A 14,321-nucleotide genomic window follows, 5' to 3' on the forward strand; every position below is an offset into this window, starting at 1 on the left:
ACATTCTCCAGCCCAGCACGCGCTCTATGATCCAAACCAGTGCTGACGTATGCCCAGCATCGTCAGAGGGTTTCTAGGGAGGACCTGCTGTAGTTACTGTCCAGAAAGCAACCCCCAGACCTGGCCCTTCCTCTCCTCAGCTTCTTCGCCACTACAAACTTGCTGGTTAGCTTCTGGCTGGCTGGTCAGCTCTAGAACTGGGCTTAGCCGAGTCTCGACGTTTCAGCACGCTCACCTTGAACATCGGCCGGACGTGGTCCAAGTGGGTGGCACTCGTAAACGGGGCTTTGGCATGGCTCACAGCCTCCATCAGAGCCTTGGCTGTCTTAGCCATTTGCTCCATCTCCAAATTGTACAGCAGCCGTCGCTGCTTTTCACTAGCTACACCTACAGAGAAAGAAGAGAATGACAGTGGCTAACGCTCACCGAGTGCTTGCTAAGCACCAGGCACTGCTTCAGAAGGTTCACAAGGATTAGGTTATGAATTCTCCCAACCGCCTCATGGGCCTGTCGTAAATATTACCATCTTACTGATGGGAAAATGAGACGCAGAGTGGTTAAGACACTTGCTCAGGCTTGTACAGCTAGTAAGTAGTAGAGCTGGGACTTGAACCCAAGCAGTGTGGCTCTAGAGCCTGCCCTCTAAACCACTATACTCTGCTGCCTCTCAAACAAAGAAACTGACAGCTTCAGAGGCGCCTTGACTAATGGAATTTGAACCAAGGTCAGCACGATCACCACTGATATTAAAGCAAAGTTCTAAAGATCATTTTTGGGGAGTAATTTAGCTATCAGATGATTTTAAATTCCCTCTTGTAACTAATCACAAATCTAGCAAGAAGATTGGTGATATGAGAGAGCCAACATCATAATAATTAATGATATTTCTTATTCAGGTATCTAAATGTGCAAATTAATCATCATGGGGCTCAATCATGCATTCTGATACACTTGAAAATTGTAATGAGTAGAAATAATTTGCCTTTAGACCTTACTCTGCTTAGTAGATTTGGTTGCAATCGTATGCTCTTTTGTTTCTTTCATTGCAATTTTCTTGCCTTCTATCTCTTCGTAGATGCTCGAGAGATATTCCTCTGGTAGATCTTTACTGTCATTGATGCCCCGATTCATTTTAATATACTGTTCTTTTGTCATTTTATTTTTTACCTGAAATTTCAAAAAATTTAAAAAACCACTTAGAAAACATCAATGGCCCAAATAAAGCCACTTGTTTGGCTACATTATATAAATCATTAAAATATTTTACCTGAGGGCTGTGCAAGTCCGTAGTTAGCATAATAATCGAATATGCTAAGACATACGCAGTGTCGGCACTAGCGAACAGAGTTTGCCTGGAAGGAAAGAGTCCAGATGTCAGAATGTGCATGGAGATGTAGCTGGACGGCCCAGTGCTAATGGAGACACGCTGTGCTGAAAGCAGGCTGCCTGCCCCATGGGACGCCAAGCTAGTCAACAGTTTTCAAGTTTTCTTCATCATCGACTGATAATTAATGACCCAGAGTGTGGAGAAAGCTTATTAAGAATATGGGTCAGCTTTAGATTTCTTTGAATAAAGCAGTTTCAAGTCAGTTTTTAGCCTCCAGGGCCAGAGACGAGGATGCAGCAAGCGAGGCGCCCTCACTTCTGGTGTCGACCCTGCAGGGCATGACCCCAGAGTGAGGCCCTTTACAATCTGCACCCTTAGTGCCTCGTTTGCCTCACTCTGGTCCTGTTCCTGAGAGCATCTTGGTGCTAGGCACTGTGTAAAAGGATGACTAAAACTGCTGTCTAGTTATTGGTTATTTACGGCTTACATTATCCACTATAATACTGAACAGTACTAATACAAAGAAAACATTTATGTGTTACAAACAAAATGCTGGTGGAGACTGCCTTTCTTTGTCCTAGGCAAGTAAATAAAGACAAAAACCTGTAGATGCACAACCTCATGATATGTGAGGCTAAACCTAGAAAAACTGGTCTGTCCAAAGCGCCCCCAACAGAAAAGGGAGAAATTTGGAAGAACACATGAAAGCTCTGCATTCTCATGTGAAATTTAATTGAGTCAAATGTTTACTGATTAAGGGAACCAGACCAAGGTCTCCACAGGGGAGCCAGGCAGACCTCGGAGATGCTGCACGTTCAAGTTCCAGACCGCCCAAATAATGTCACCTAAGTTTTCTGGTTTCTGAGTGCATATAAAAGTTATGTTTACACTATACCGTAGTCTATCCTAAAGTATGTAATGACAGCATTAAAAATGTATATGTCTTAATTAAAAATATTGCATTGCTAAAAAGTGCTAACCATTGTCTGCGCCTTCAGCAAGTCGTAATCTTTCTGCTGGTGGAGAGTGGAAGGTCTTGCCTCGATGATGGCTACTGATCAGGGTAGCTACTGATCAGGTGGCTGCTGATGGCTGGTGTGGCTGTGGCAATTTCTTAGCTGTCTGGCACAAGAAGCCTAGCTTTTGGTCTATCTTGGCTTTTGACATGCCTTCCTCACTTAGCTTAATCATTTCGAGCTTTTGATTTACGGAGAGATGTGTGGCTCTCCTTTTCACTTGGATACTCGGAGGCTATTGTAGGGTGATGAATTGGCCTCACTGCAATATTGTTGTGTCTCAGGGAATCGGGAGGCCCAAGAAGAAGAGGGATGCGGGAATGGTCAGCTGGTGGACCAGTCAGAACACATACATTTATTAAGTTTTGCTGTCTTCTATGAGTGTGGCTCATGGTATTCCAAAACAATTATAATAGTAATATCTAAGATCACTGATCACAGATCACATAACAAACACAATACTAATGTAAAAGTGTGAAATACTATAGATTAGCAAAATGTGACAGAGACCCAAAGTGAGTAAGTGCCATTGCAAAAATGGCGCTGACAGACTTGCTCAACACGGGGTTGCCACAATCTTTAATTTATAAAAAACACATTATCTGCCAAGTGCAATAAACGAGGTACACTTGTATGTTATGATGTCTTCACAGCAACGTCTAGAATCTATTAGGTTAAAATGACCAGATGCTGCCTTTACTGACCATGCCATCTCACGGGGACAGCCTGCCGTGCACATGGAGGATCGGGACCAGTTAATATGAAAACCAAGCTGACTTGAGAGGCAAAACTGTTATCAAAATATTTCTACTGAACAGTTCCACATCACGTTCATGGTACAGTCATATGTTCAGTGGAAAGAGTATGAGCTTCTGCGTTAGACAAACTCATATTTAATCCTGGCTCCTTACTAGCTGGTTAATTCTGGACACATTGCTCATTCTCCCTGAGTGTGTTTCCTCATCTATAAAACAGGGATACTATTCCCAGGCTTACCATTAATTAAATAAAATGCATGTAAAACTCATGGCACGGTTGACACACGGGAGGTGTCTAATAAAGGTCAGCTCTTTTTTCAATTTCTACTTACTACGAAAATATGAACTACCTATCAAAAAAGGCCCCAAGGTGGAATCATGTACTTGGGCGGGTTTTACAGCTACACAGCCATTTTTGTAACCTGCTCAACAGTATATAATTAAAGAAAATGAAAATCCTAGCGATCTACCCACATATTAAATCAGGGAAGAGGTGTCCAACTGCCTCTCCTAAATCCACAAAACTACTCTTTTTATCATTAATAGTGTGGGCTCTAGCTGGGATCTTCGGCAAGTTCCTTAGCCTCTTAGGTCCTCAATCTCATTGCTTGTAGAAAGGGGACACCAATAGCTGCTTTGAGGTCTTATATGAGATAATCCCTTAGCACAGTGCCTGGCACATGATGAACAGAAACTTTAGTTGCTTGGCACAGACTTAGAAAGATTAAATTCAGCCCCCAACCAAACTAAGGTTAGTGTTCTAACATGGGCCAAAGGGTGATGTGGAAGGTACTCAGACACGATGCTCACCCCTGGTTGCACTCTATGTATCTTGCAGCAAACTTCTCCATTAACCGATCGATCTTCTGGGCTTCCCCAGGTAGGCGGAAACCTTCTAGAAATGCCCGCAGGGCTGAGACGAACTCCTTCTCACAGAAGTCAAGCTGGTCTACGTAGGCATACATCACCTCCTTGTTGAACCTCGTGCTATCTCCCAGAAAATCACCTACTTGGGTCTGAAACATACATACGCACTCACATCTACAAATTGTCAAATAGGAACGCACAGCGAAGCATACTTCAGTCAAAGGGGGAAGGCAGAATGCCCGAGCTCTAAACACCGAGAACAGGCCAAACTGCTAGAAAAGTTAGGTGGCTCCCTGTGCCTGGCACAAGAGACTTAAAAATGGAGGCATGCTGGGGCACACCCAGGAGGGAAGTTAGCGGCAGACGGGCAGCCAGAAGAAGAGTTTCTGGCCGTCGAGGCACAATTCCAGCTCTGTTACCATCCCGTCAAATACACAACCTGTCAGGAGGCTACGTTATTCCCTTCGAAAAACTTTTTGGAACTCTGGCCAAAGGGATGAGTAGGACTATTGTAGGCAGAGGTGTGAACAACAGTCACTGCACTCAGGGTCAGACAATCTCTAGATTAAAAGGTGGTCAGGTCTCAGAATCACCTGACAGAACCCACAGCAGGTGCCCAACCCCCAGTCTTACAGAATCGAGGCGCTCCTCCTGGTGCAGGAATTGGGCAATCTCTTCAACTGATGTTCCCAGCATGCCCTGCTCCTGGAGAAACTGGATCCCTCTCTTGGGTTTCTTGTTGAACCTGTTTCAAGAAAATGTGGCACATGGGTTGCTCATTTCAAAATTGAAAGGACAGAAATAGCTAGCATTTGAGGCAAGTTGTAATAATAGCATAAACAAGTCATCATATATCAGCTAGGAAGGTCCTCTGTGTGGCTTTTCTGAATTCCACCTTCGATTTCTGACCTAGCCATGGCAAAGTCTGCTGGTTGTCACCCAATATACACTCTCCCCTTCTCCAACGCTAATAAAACCCTAGATGTGTAGCTGGGCATACAACTATCTGGAATAAAAACTATATTTCCCTGCTTCCCCTAAACAAAGAACAGCCGTGTGATAAAGTTCTGGCCAGTAAGGATGAGCTGAAGTAGTGTGGGTATATCTAGAAAAGATCCTTAAAGCTGACTTGGCTGGGAGGTATACTCTTTTTGCCCTTTCCCCTTTCTTCCCAAGAATATATGTGTGATAACTGGTGCTCCAGCAGTCATCTTAAACCAGGAGGCAACAATGAAGATGAAAATTGTGTTAGGGACAATGAAGCAGAAAGATAACAGTAGCCTGGATCACTTATGTCCATAAGAGCCGCTCTAACAGCCCTAGTCTGTTATTTTGTATTTCCTGTTAAAGGAAGCAAACTTTTAACTATTGTCAATTCAACTTGTTATTTAGCACTGGAGAACGACATTCATATATAAGCATGAACTGTGGCAAGGGCTGTGAAGGAAGGACATGAACAGGGTGCAAGAAGAGAGAATAACTTGGGATTTGCTCAGGTAGTGTGGTCACAGAAATCCTCTGAGGAAGATTTCCTCTGAAGGAGGAAAAAGACCCAAGAGTATTCTAGGTAGGGGGCACAATAGCAAAAACAGCTTGAAGTGTCCAAAGGACTTAAATGCATCATGTGACTAAGGGTATTGGCAGGAGATGAGGTTAGCAAGGGGAAGGCCAGAGGCTGCATCAGGCTGTGATGAGAAAATGGGAAACCAGGAATGATTTTAGGCAGAGGCGTGATAAGGTCTGATTTGTTTTAAAAAGGTTACTTTAGCTGTTGTGGGGAGAACAGACTGGAGGAATGCAGGGATGGTGAGAGTGGAAATAAAGAGATCAACATTTCAATTATTCAAAACTTGGACAGACTATGAGATTGTGTGTGCATTTTTGTGTGTATAAGACTAGAAAGCAAACATTAAAATTTACCAATGATTATAAGAATAATGATATAGTTATATGGGAGAATGTCGTTATTTTTCAAAGATGTAAGGCTGAAGTTTTGTGATGGCTACAAATTACTTTCAAAAGGTTCAGAAAAAACATACATAGATAACACAGCAAATGTCAATTTCTCTGTATGCTGAAAATATATAGTTGGGAAAAAAATGTTACCAATGGTAATTTCTTCTAGGTAGTAATTTTATGAGCAATTTTAACATTCTCACTTTATACTTTTCTGCATTTTCTAAACTGTTTTTTCTCATTAGGACAAAAAAAAGACCATGTACCAACCACACAAAGCTATTAAATTTCTCTCGCTCTCACACACACAACTCACTCAATCAGGCTTAGCTGCAAGTGCCAGCACTGGCCTTTTGTAATAGGCATTTCTCCTTGAGGAGTCAGTCCCAGGTTCCCAGAGAAGATGTGGCTTTGTCAGAGGCCCCAAGAGATTCAGCTAGAGTAGCAGCCACACTCACAGCTCAATGCCATGTTCAATGATCTCCTTTTGTTGCTTGATGACCTCAAACTGCTCTGGATCATCCTGGATAGCTGTCTGGGTCCCTGAGGACACTGTGGACTCCATGGACGTCACGCTGCTCCGTCTCATCATGTCAAGGCCTTTCCCATCCCCCATTTCCTGATCTGTGGGCCTCTCCTGACCTACAATAACATAAAAGCAAAGAAAACTAAATCAGCAGGTGGGACGCAGACACAGCCAAGCTCAGGTCTGGCTCTGCAATTCCCTATCCTAGACCTAGAACGATAAAGTTTGTATTGTAAGGATAAGAAGCACAAAATCTTAACTAAAAATTTACTTTTTTGTTGAACTTGATAAGCTAATTCTAAAAATGCAAATAAAAGTGTGAAAGTGCAAAAACAGTCAAGACCCTTATCTGGTGCAAGAATAGACAAATCAATAGAACAGAATAAAAAATTCAGAAACAGACTTATGCACACAGGGGACTTCGGTATATCATAAAGGTGGTGCTTCAAATCAGTGAGGGAAGGAGAGACTGCTAAAAAAATGTTGGAGCAACTGGCTCTCCATTTGGAAAAATGAAGTTAGAGCACAACTCATACTATTCCTTCCCACAATTCCAGATGGATAAAAAAGCAGAACCTGTAAAACACTATGGAGTCCTGCTAATTCCAAGACAACTATATGACGCCAACTTTCCCAACAGCCGTAAGTAAGTAGCCTGCTGTGAGTGGAGGTGGCAGCAGCAGCAGTGTTCTCTCACCAAGGCTGGTCTGGTGGTTGGGATTCACATAGAGGTCCTTGCTCCACTCCACCATGCACTTGAGAATGGACACGAGGCACTCCAGGCCTTTCTTCCTCAAGCTGAGCTCCTGAAGGACAAAAGTGGCCCGGCACAGAGACTTAACAGACGAACTGAGAGCAGACACCTACAGGGCTCTTAGGGAATCCCGTGAGGATGTGAGAGAATCACTGACATCCAGTGCTGTTAAGTAAAACCCAAGGGAAAGTTAAGCACTGAGACAAGTACTAAGGGCCCATTGCAAAAACCGGAAACTCTCTAAAGATGTTCATTGCAAACTCTCTAGCTGCAAAACTATGGGATGTTCGCTTTCCTAGAAGTGTTATCTAGATTTTTTTAAAAAGCTCTCATTCACTGCTTGTATAATTTGAAAACACACTTTCCTTTTTTTTTTTTAACCAATAGGGTCTTAACCATGACACATCCCCCCCACCCAAAAGAAAAAGAATCATGTTATCCAGCAAATGAATGACTCTGGACACATTCTTATCTCTAAACACCCACAAATGTGCTCCATTTTAAGGTTCACTCTACAGTAAAAATCCTGATTTTTTTTAAAAAGTAACATTTTGTAAATAAAAAAATTGAATGTGAATTGCAGACAATCTAAAAAATGCAACTAATTTAGGCACAAACAGCATCTGAGGTGGCACAATCTCTCCATAACTCTAATGACAGTATGAACCTTCTTCTAGAAAAACTGCCCATACACCAAATTCCTACACACAATTCAGGCAGCTCACAAACCTTCCAACCAGTTCATTCAGAGACGTCAGGTAAAGGATCTTATTCTTTGTAGGCCCTCTAAGAGGCGATCTAACAAGAGCTAACCTTCTCCGACTTTTCCAGAGCCTGGGATCTTGTTTTAACATGATATTTGACAAGGTGACTGCGAGTGAACTTACTCCCCACAGGTCTCATCACCTTCTCAGGGAGACTACTCTGATGACACCATTAAAAGCGACACCGCCGCCACCTCCAGCATGCCCTCTCTAGCATCCGGCTTCCTTTTTCACGGTCTGCTTAGAAGTGTGGCGCCAGCAACGACTGCGCGCACGTACAGGCATTCGTTCGTGTTTTGTTCACTGCTGTATCCCCAGCACCAAGGACAGTGCCTGGCACAGGGTGGCGCTTGAAAATGTTTATTGAAATGAATGATTTTAAAGATAAGTGAGTGTTCTTAGTGCTTTTACCTGCAGAGGTGTCATTCCCAGCTCATGTCCACTTCTTCCCTGAGCGATTTTGGATAAATCGTTTACGAGGCGCTCAAAAATATTAGCAGCATTTAAATCACAGTCGTAGTTGACATAAATATCTACAACACACTGGGCATCTTGGAAAACAACATACAGATATTAGAAATTCTAAATGAACACAAAGAGCAGTTATATCTTCTTAAACGAGATTCCTTTGTCAACAATTGTCCCAGTGAACTACTGACTCGGGTAGACAAATCTCACCCAGGAAACACATGTCGGAGGGCCAAGGAAGTTGGAAGGCTCTCTTTCTAGGTTTTGGCACTCACTGACACCTCAGGCAGCTCATTCTCCACTCCAGGCTCACTTTCCTCATCAAAAAAGGAGTAATAATTGCCCAATCCACCTCTTTAAGTTATGTAACTCTTGTGGAATTACCTTTGATGACAACAAGTGGGATGCTCTCTTTATAGACGCACGATTGTGTGGTGTAAGATAAATCTAGGTTTATCTCAGCACCCAATCAAGGGTTTGCAGCACCAAAACCTCAGACACTGTGAGTAACAAAGCCCATCTGGCTTATAGGTAGGCTGACCAGGGGTCCCAGTTTTCCAGAATCTGGGCATTTCCCAGGACACAGAACTTTCAGTGCCAATACCCAGACATCCAGAGCAAACCAGACAGCGTTGGTCATCCTCTAAAGGAGGACAGGCAGGCGGGACTAGTCATTAGGTTAGCGTTAGGCCATAGGTAATGATTTTTCCAGCACTTCATTAAAACTCTAAAAGGAAAAGTTAAAGGTCTCCATCTGGAATTTGGAAAATAAAAGCATCAAGGATGTTTTTGGGCAAGTCAAGGGATGAGCACCCTCAGGGCAAAAGAAAATACCTGCACAGATCCTTGTCAGAGTCTGAATGACCATCCACCTGTGCTCGAAAGAACTCGTAGATGTTTCTAAAATGTTCAGGAAAATCTCTTTGAAAAAGACCTGTATGACATGAAGACAAAGGAGGGAGGACACCAATAAATAGTTTAAATTGGGCCCAAAAACTCCAAAGCCTTTAGAGGACAGGCAGATCCTACAAGTGAAGGAGCCTACGTAGGAGGAAGAGTGGTGGGCACGCGTCGTTGAGTCACCTCGGAACCCTGGCTATGTGGGAGCAGCTGGGAGGGTAGGGCCACAGTGAACTAGAGAACATGGGCCCTGTGAGAAGGAGCAGCTGCTCCTGAGTTAACTGCCAAGAGCTGCCATGCGGAAACGTAGGACCGGTGTTGTGATTTTTCGGGAGGAATGAGAAATCTGAGTTTTCATGTAGAATCTGATTTTTCAAGTTGGCAATTATTCAAGGTATTTCAAAGAATTTCTAGACTAAACAAACACGTCTAGGGGGCTGAGCCCAGCATACAGATCATGCATACCTTTAATAAAAGGTATGCAAGATTTTGACGCAGCGACATTTTATGAGACGGTAACTCATCTGGTGTAAACGTCATAAAATAAAAAAGAAATCGATTTGGAGTCCGTACCTCTATCTGCATTTTCAAGTGCATTTTAAAATTTGAAAGGAGAGTAAGAAAAATGGCCAGAGAGAGCTCGAAGACATCAGGCACTGAAGAGACGCCGTTTTTGGACAATGCCACGCAGAGATATTGCTTGATTGCGTTGATGAACATCTCGTGCGTCCTGAAGACTGGGCCGGCGTTCTGCAACACGGACAGGAGCAGCTGCAGGGAAACCACTTTGGAGCGCAGTTCGTGGGACCTGGCGAAGAAAACAAAAAGCGACGATGAGCTAAAAGATAGCATTTAAAAAGCATGTTTCTTGAGAAGGCCTCACTCCTCTACCAGTAAGAATTTTCTGAGAAGCCATTGAGTTAAGAATTAGCAACAGCACTCAAAAGTCAAGAGCGTGAGGGCAGATGGCACAAGGAGGGTCCTCTTAGAACCTGCAGATCCTGTGACGGCAAGAGCTGCCAGCTCCTTCTCTTTTTCTCTCTGCCATAAAGTAGAGAATACAGCAGGAGCAAAATAAAAGTGCCAAGTGACTCTGGAGAGCTGGTTCTGCAGCTAACGTGACAGAACAACTGCTTCGCAGCACTCGTGGAGAATAAGACATCTGACCCATGCTGCCTTCACAGTGACGATGATGCTCTTTACCCACCAGCCTCATGCCCCCAACCCTGCCCACGGGGATGGTAAGAAATGGCAAATTTTCACAAACCATTTCCCTAATGGATTTCGTATTCTCAACAGAAGAGTTGGGCACTGTTATTAAGGACTAATAATAATAATGATGGTAATAAGAGTGACTTATAAAACTCTTATAAAGTGCAAGGCCCTGGACTCGGGACGTCACTGTGTTATTTTATTTAATGGGTCCTATAAGGTGATTCTCCATAGTTTCACTTTTTGATGAGGTTCAGAAATTCACACAGCCATGAAGCTGGTCTCAAGCAGAGGAGCCAGGCTGGATGCAGGTCTCTGGCTCCAAAGCCCCTGCTTTGGCTCCATGGCACTGACGTCTTTACCGCAGTTCATTAACTACAAAGAAAGGTTTGGCTTCTCCGAGTTGAATCTGGGCTTAACTCTGTATCTATGAAGCAGAGGTTTCCAACCAGAACAGAAAACTGAGCTTTGCTCACATCCTGCCTCTGCCCTCATCAGTAGTTAAATCCATTAGTCAGTAAAAAGAGGGAGCATGTTCCTTGTGATGATTATTTTTAGCATATAAACCCAAGGAAAGCAAAACTGGGCAAAATCTTGGTTTAGTGGGGACAGAGACAATTCATTATGAAAGGATTAACATCCTTAGCATACAATAAGTTCTTATAATTCATTAAGGAAGTATGGAAACCTTCCTCCCAAAAGAAAAACAGGCAAAAAATAATTGTTTGAAAAGTTGTAAAAGCATCCTGAGTAAATTCCTGCACGCACACCAAGCAGGGGCCAAGGCCTTGGGGTTTCCTGGAGCCCTAAGGCCCTCCCAGATCACCTGGGTTATGGTCCGCCAAGAGCTGCTGTCTGCTTACTTTGGATCTGGGGGGCCTTCACCAAGGGGTTTCATGGACAGCTTGCAAAGGGAGCGAAACACAAGGAAGGCATCCTTCTGCAGAATGTGAGAGAACCTAGTGGCCACCTGATGTCCCTGCGCGTCTGATTCCTGAGATTAGAGAGAAATGAGAAAATACAAAGGGTCAAAACAAAAGGATAACTCTTTTCATGAATAAGGAATGTAATTAGCTCATGGAAATGTAAATTCTTTTATTTACTCAATGGGGAAGTGAGGGATGTGGCACAGGGAGAATATGGCAACACGGGAGCTATGGAGGAGTCATTAAAGCAATTTTAGAACCTCCTTGTCCTTCAAAAAGTGGGTATGGGTGGTTTAAAAGGACAAATGAGCAAACGTCAAATCACGAATGAAAACAAATTAAAAAACTAAAACAAATATAGGTAGTTATTTATATTAGCTTGGGTGAAAAGGTATTTTGAAGAATAATATTGCAGGATAAGTGGGGGAAAAAATAAGTGTTTTAAACTAAACTTCTTTAAATAAGACATATTTAAAGACAAAAAAATATTTGTAACATATGACAAGGATTAATATTCCCAACATACAAAAAGTTCTTATAATTCATTAAGGAAATATGAAAACCCTCCTCCCGAATGAAAAAGAAGCCAAAAAAAAAAAAAAAAAAGTAAAGAATTCACCAAAAAATGCAAATGACAAATAAACCTAAATAACCTTAGTACTAATCATTAAGACAGGATATTTCTCCCATCAGCCTAGCAAAGATCTGAATGGATGCTATCGCCCGGTTTTAATGAGGGAATGGGAAAATGAGAACTGAGAGCCTACAGGTGGGCAGAGATTTGAGTATTACCTTCCCAGCAGGCTAATTTGGTGTTAAGGATCAAAAGCCTTAAAGCTTCCAACTCTTGACCCAGCAATACCACTTGCAGGGATTTATCCTAAAGAAAGAATTAAGGATGTGCACAAGATTTATCTATAAGGATGTTTATTATAGAACTGTTGTTTCCTGTGATAAAACTGAAATAACCTAAAAGCCTAGTGGCTAAACAGATTACAGTAATCCATATGATTGAATTTTACATGGTCATTAAAAAGGTTAGTTAGATCTATATATACTGATGTAGAAAGATGTCTGTGAGAAAGTGCTGAGTGAACAAAACGAGTTAGCCTAGTACATGATGAGTCCTTCATATGGATTTACGTACATTCCTATGTGCATTCTAAACGAGAATAACATAACCACGAGGGGGCTGCTACAGACTGACTGTGTCCTCCCCAAATTCAGACGCTGAAACCTAATCACCAGGGTGATGGTATTTGGAGGCTGGGGCTCTGGGAGGTGATTAGGTCATGAAGGTGGAGCCCTCATGAATGGGATTAGTGCCCTCATAAAAGGCCCCTGAGCGCTCCCTCACCCCTTCTGCCATGTGAGGACACAGTGAAAAGGTGGCCATGAACCGGGAAGCAGACCCTCATCAGATACCAAAACTTTGGTGCCTTGATCTTGGACTTCCCAGCCTCCAGAATGTGAGAAATAAATTTCTGTTGTTTCTAAGTCACCCAGTCTATCGTATTCTGCTGTAGCAAACTGAAGAGACTAAGAAAGGGGCGAAAATTGGTTCTTGCAGGGGAGGGTAGGAAAAAATCTTATTCTTTTTATGTATAAAACACATATACATAAAGTACATAAACAGTTATCTAGTTTATCAGTAACTTTAAAATTTCACGAAGGGCAGGCGGTGATTAAGGAAAAGAAATATCTAAAAAGTCTCCTTGAAGGGGCGATAACAGAATGGTCCAGAGACATTTGTGAAAAGGTGCAGAGAGTTCATGTGGGATGTTAACGTTATATTAATTCCTGTTTTGAATATTTATACAGAATCATTTCAAGAGAATAATAAAGCTGTTTAGAACATAATGTGGTGGACATACCTATGACCTTGAAACAAATGTTAATATTACGCACTGGTTAAAAAGTAGGTTACAAAATAGCATGTATATGTGTTATTCCATTTAAGTAAAAAAACATGTGAGCAGGAGGAAAACTGACAAGGATATAAAATAAAATGTTAACAAAGGTTATCTCTGGGTTATGGGATATTGGAGGACTTTCACTTGCCTATTTCTTCTTTCTCTATATTTTCTTATTTTTCTACAATGAATGTATATTATTTTGAGAGAGAGAAAAAAAGGAACAGGAAATGTAAGTTTTAAAAATCTTAATAAATAGGGTTTGATAACAATGTTACATACAACCAACATCAGCACAATACAAGAATGAAACCTACTAACACGAAGAATATGAGGCCAGGGCTGTGACACTAATAACTGAATAGGGCTTGCTGGTTTTCACTCGCTTCTTCTAATAGATTTAATTCTGCATCTTTTAAAAAGGTAAACATCGAAATGAGTCTGTATAAGAGGATCATCAACATACCAGATTATCCGCTGATGACAAGGACTGCCTGTCGTCCGCTATCCCATTGGTCTGCGGGTTTTCGTCAACTGCTGGCGGAGCAGTACACTCTTGGCACTCCAGTTCGCCTAGGACCCGCTCGGGTTCCGTTAGACCGTGCTTTTGTGCTGCTTCTTAAAACACAAGTGCAAACGTCATTCCCGCATTAGTAGTTATACTAAAAGGCTGCCTGACACCAGGAAGAAGTTATTCACATAACCTTGCAGGTACTGATTTTTCCCCTTTCCCTGTGCCACTACACGTGGCTGACATAATGCTGGAAAAGGCTTGGCCAAAGTAGTGCTTGGGCTTTACAGGTGTCTGTTACCCACAGCCTCACTGCCAGGGGGCTTGGTTCATACTGTTGTCCATGTCAGTGGTGCCTCCAGAATTGTGTAATACAGGAGCCCCGCCTACCCCTGCCCTCTTCCGAAACAGATAAGCCGCTAA

At 42.5% G+C, this 14,321-nt stretch overlaps 1 protein-coding gene across 2 annotated transcripts in view; it reads right to left on the bottom strand.

The window, feature by feature from the left end:
• The window catches only part of ARFGEF2 (ADP ribosylation factor guanine nucleotide exchange factor 2), an 81,812-nt gene that overhangs the window by 37,047 nt on the left and 30,444 nt on the right, over nucleotides 1-14,321 (bottom strand). The window contains exons 8-19 of one of the 2 annotated variants that reach the window (XM_016143710.2): nucleotides 13,854-14,005; nucleotides 11,412-11,542; nucleotides 9,910-10,144; nucleotides 9,271-9,370; nucleotides 8,380-8,519; nucleotides 7,148-7,256; nucleotides 6,383-6,566; nucleotides 4,602-4,713; nucleotides 3,912-4,117; nucleotides 1,268-1,352; nucleotides 996-1,167; nucleotides 236-387 (exon numbers count right to left, since the gene is read on the bottom strand). In XM_016143710.2, coding sequence (XP_015999196.2) covers nucleotides 236-387; nucleotides 996-1,167; nucleotides 1,268-1,352; nucleotides 3,912-4,117; nucleotides 4,602-4,713; nucleotides 6,383-6,566; nucleotides 7,148-7,256; nucleotides 8,380-8,519; nucleotides 9,271-9,370; nucleotides 9,910-10,144; nucleotides 11,412-11,542; nucleotides 13,854-14,005 — 1,778 coding nt within the window. The remainder of the gene's footprint in view (nucleotides 1-235; nucleotides 388-995; nucleotides 1,168-1,267; nucleotides 1,353-3,911; nucleotides 4,118-4,601; nucleotides 4,714-6,382; nucleotides 6,567-7,147; nucleotides 7,257-8,379; nucleotides 8,520-9,270; nucleotides 9,371-9,909; nucleotides 10,145-11,411; nucleotides 11,543-13,853; nucleotides 14,006-14,321) is intronic. The other variant, XM_036229306.1, reaches the window with a different exon arrangement.

The sequence above is a fragment of the Rousettus aegyptiacus genome, unplaced genomic scaffold (genome assembly GCF_014176215.1).
Source record: "Rousettus aegyptiacus isolate mRouAeg1 unplaced genomic scaffold, mRouAeg1.p scaffold_m13_p_12, whole genome shotgun sequence".
NCBI lineage: Eukaryota > Metazoa > Chordata > Mammalia > Chiroptera > Pteropodidae > Rousettus > Rousettus aegyptiacus.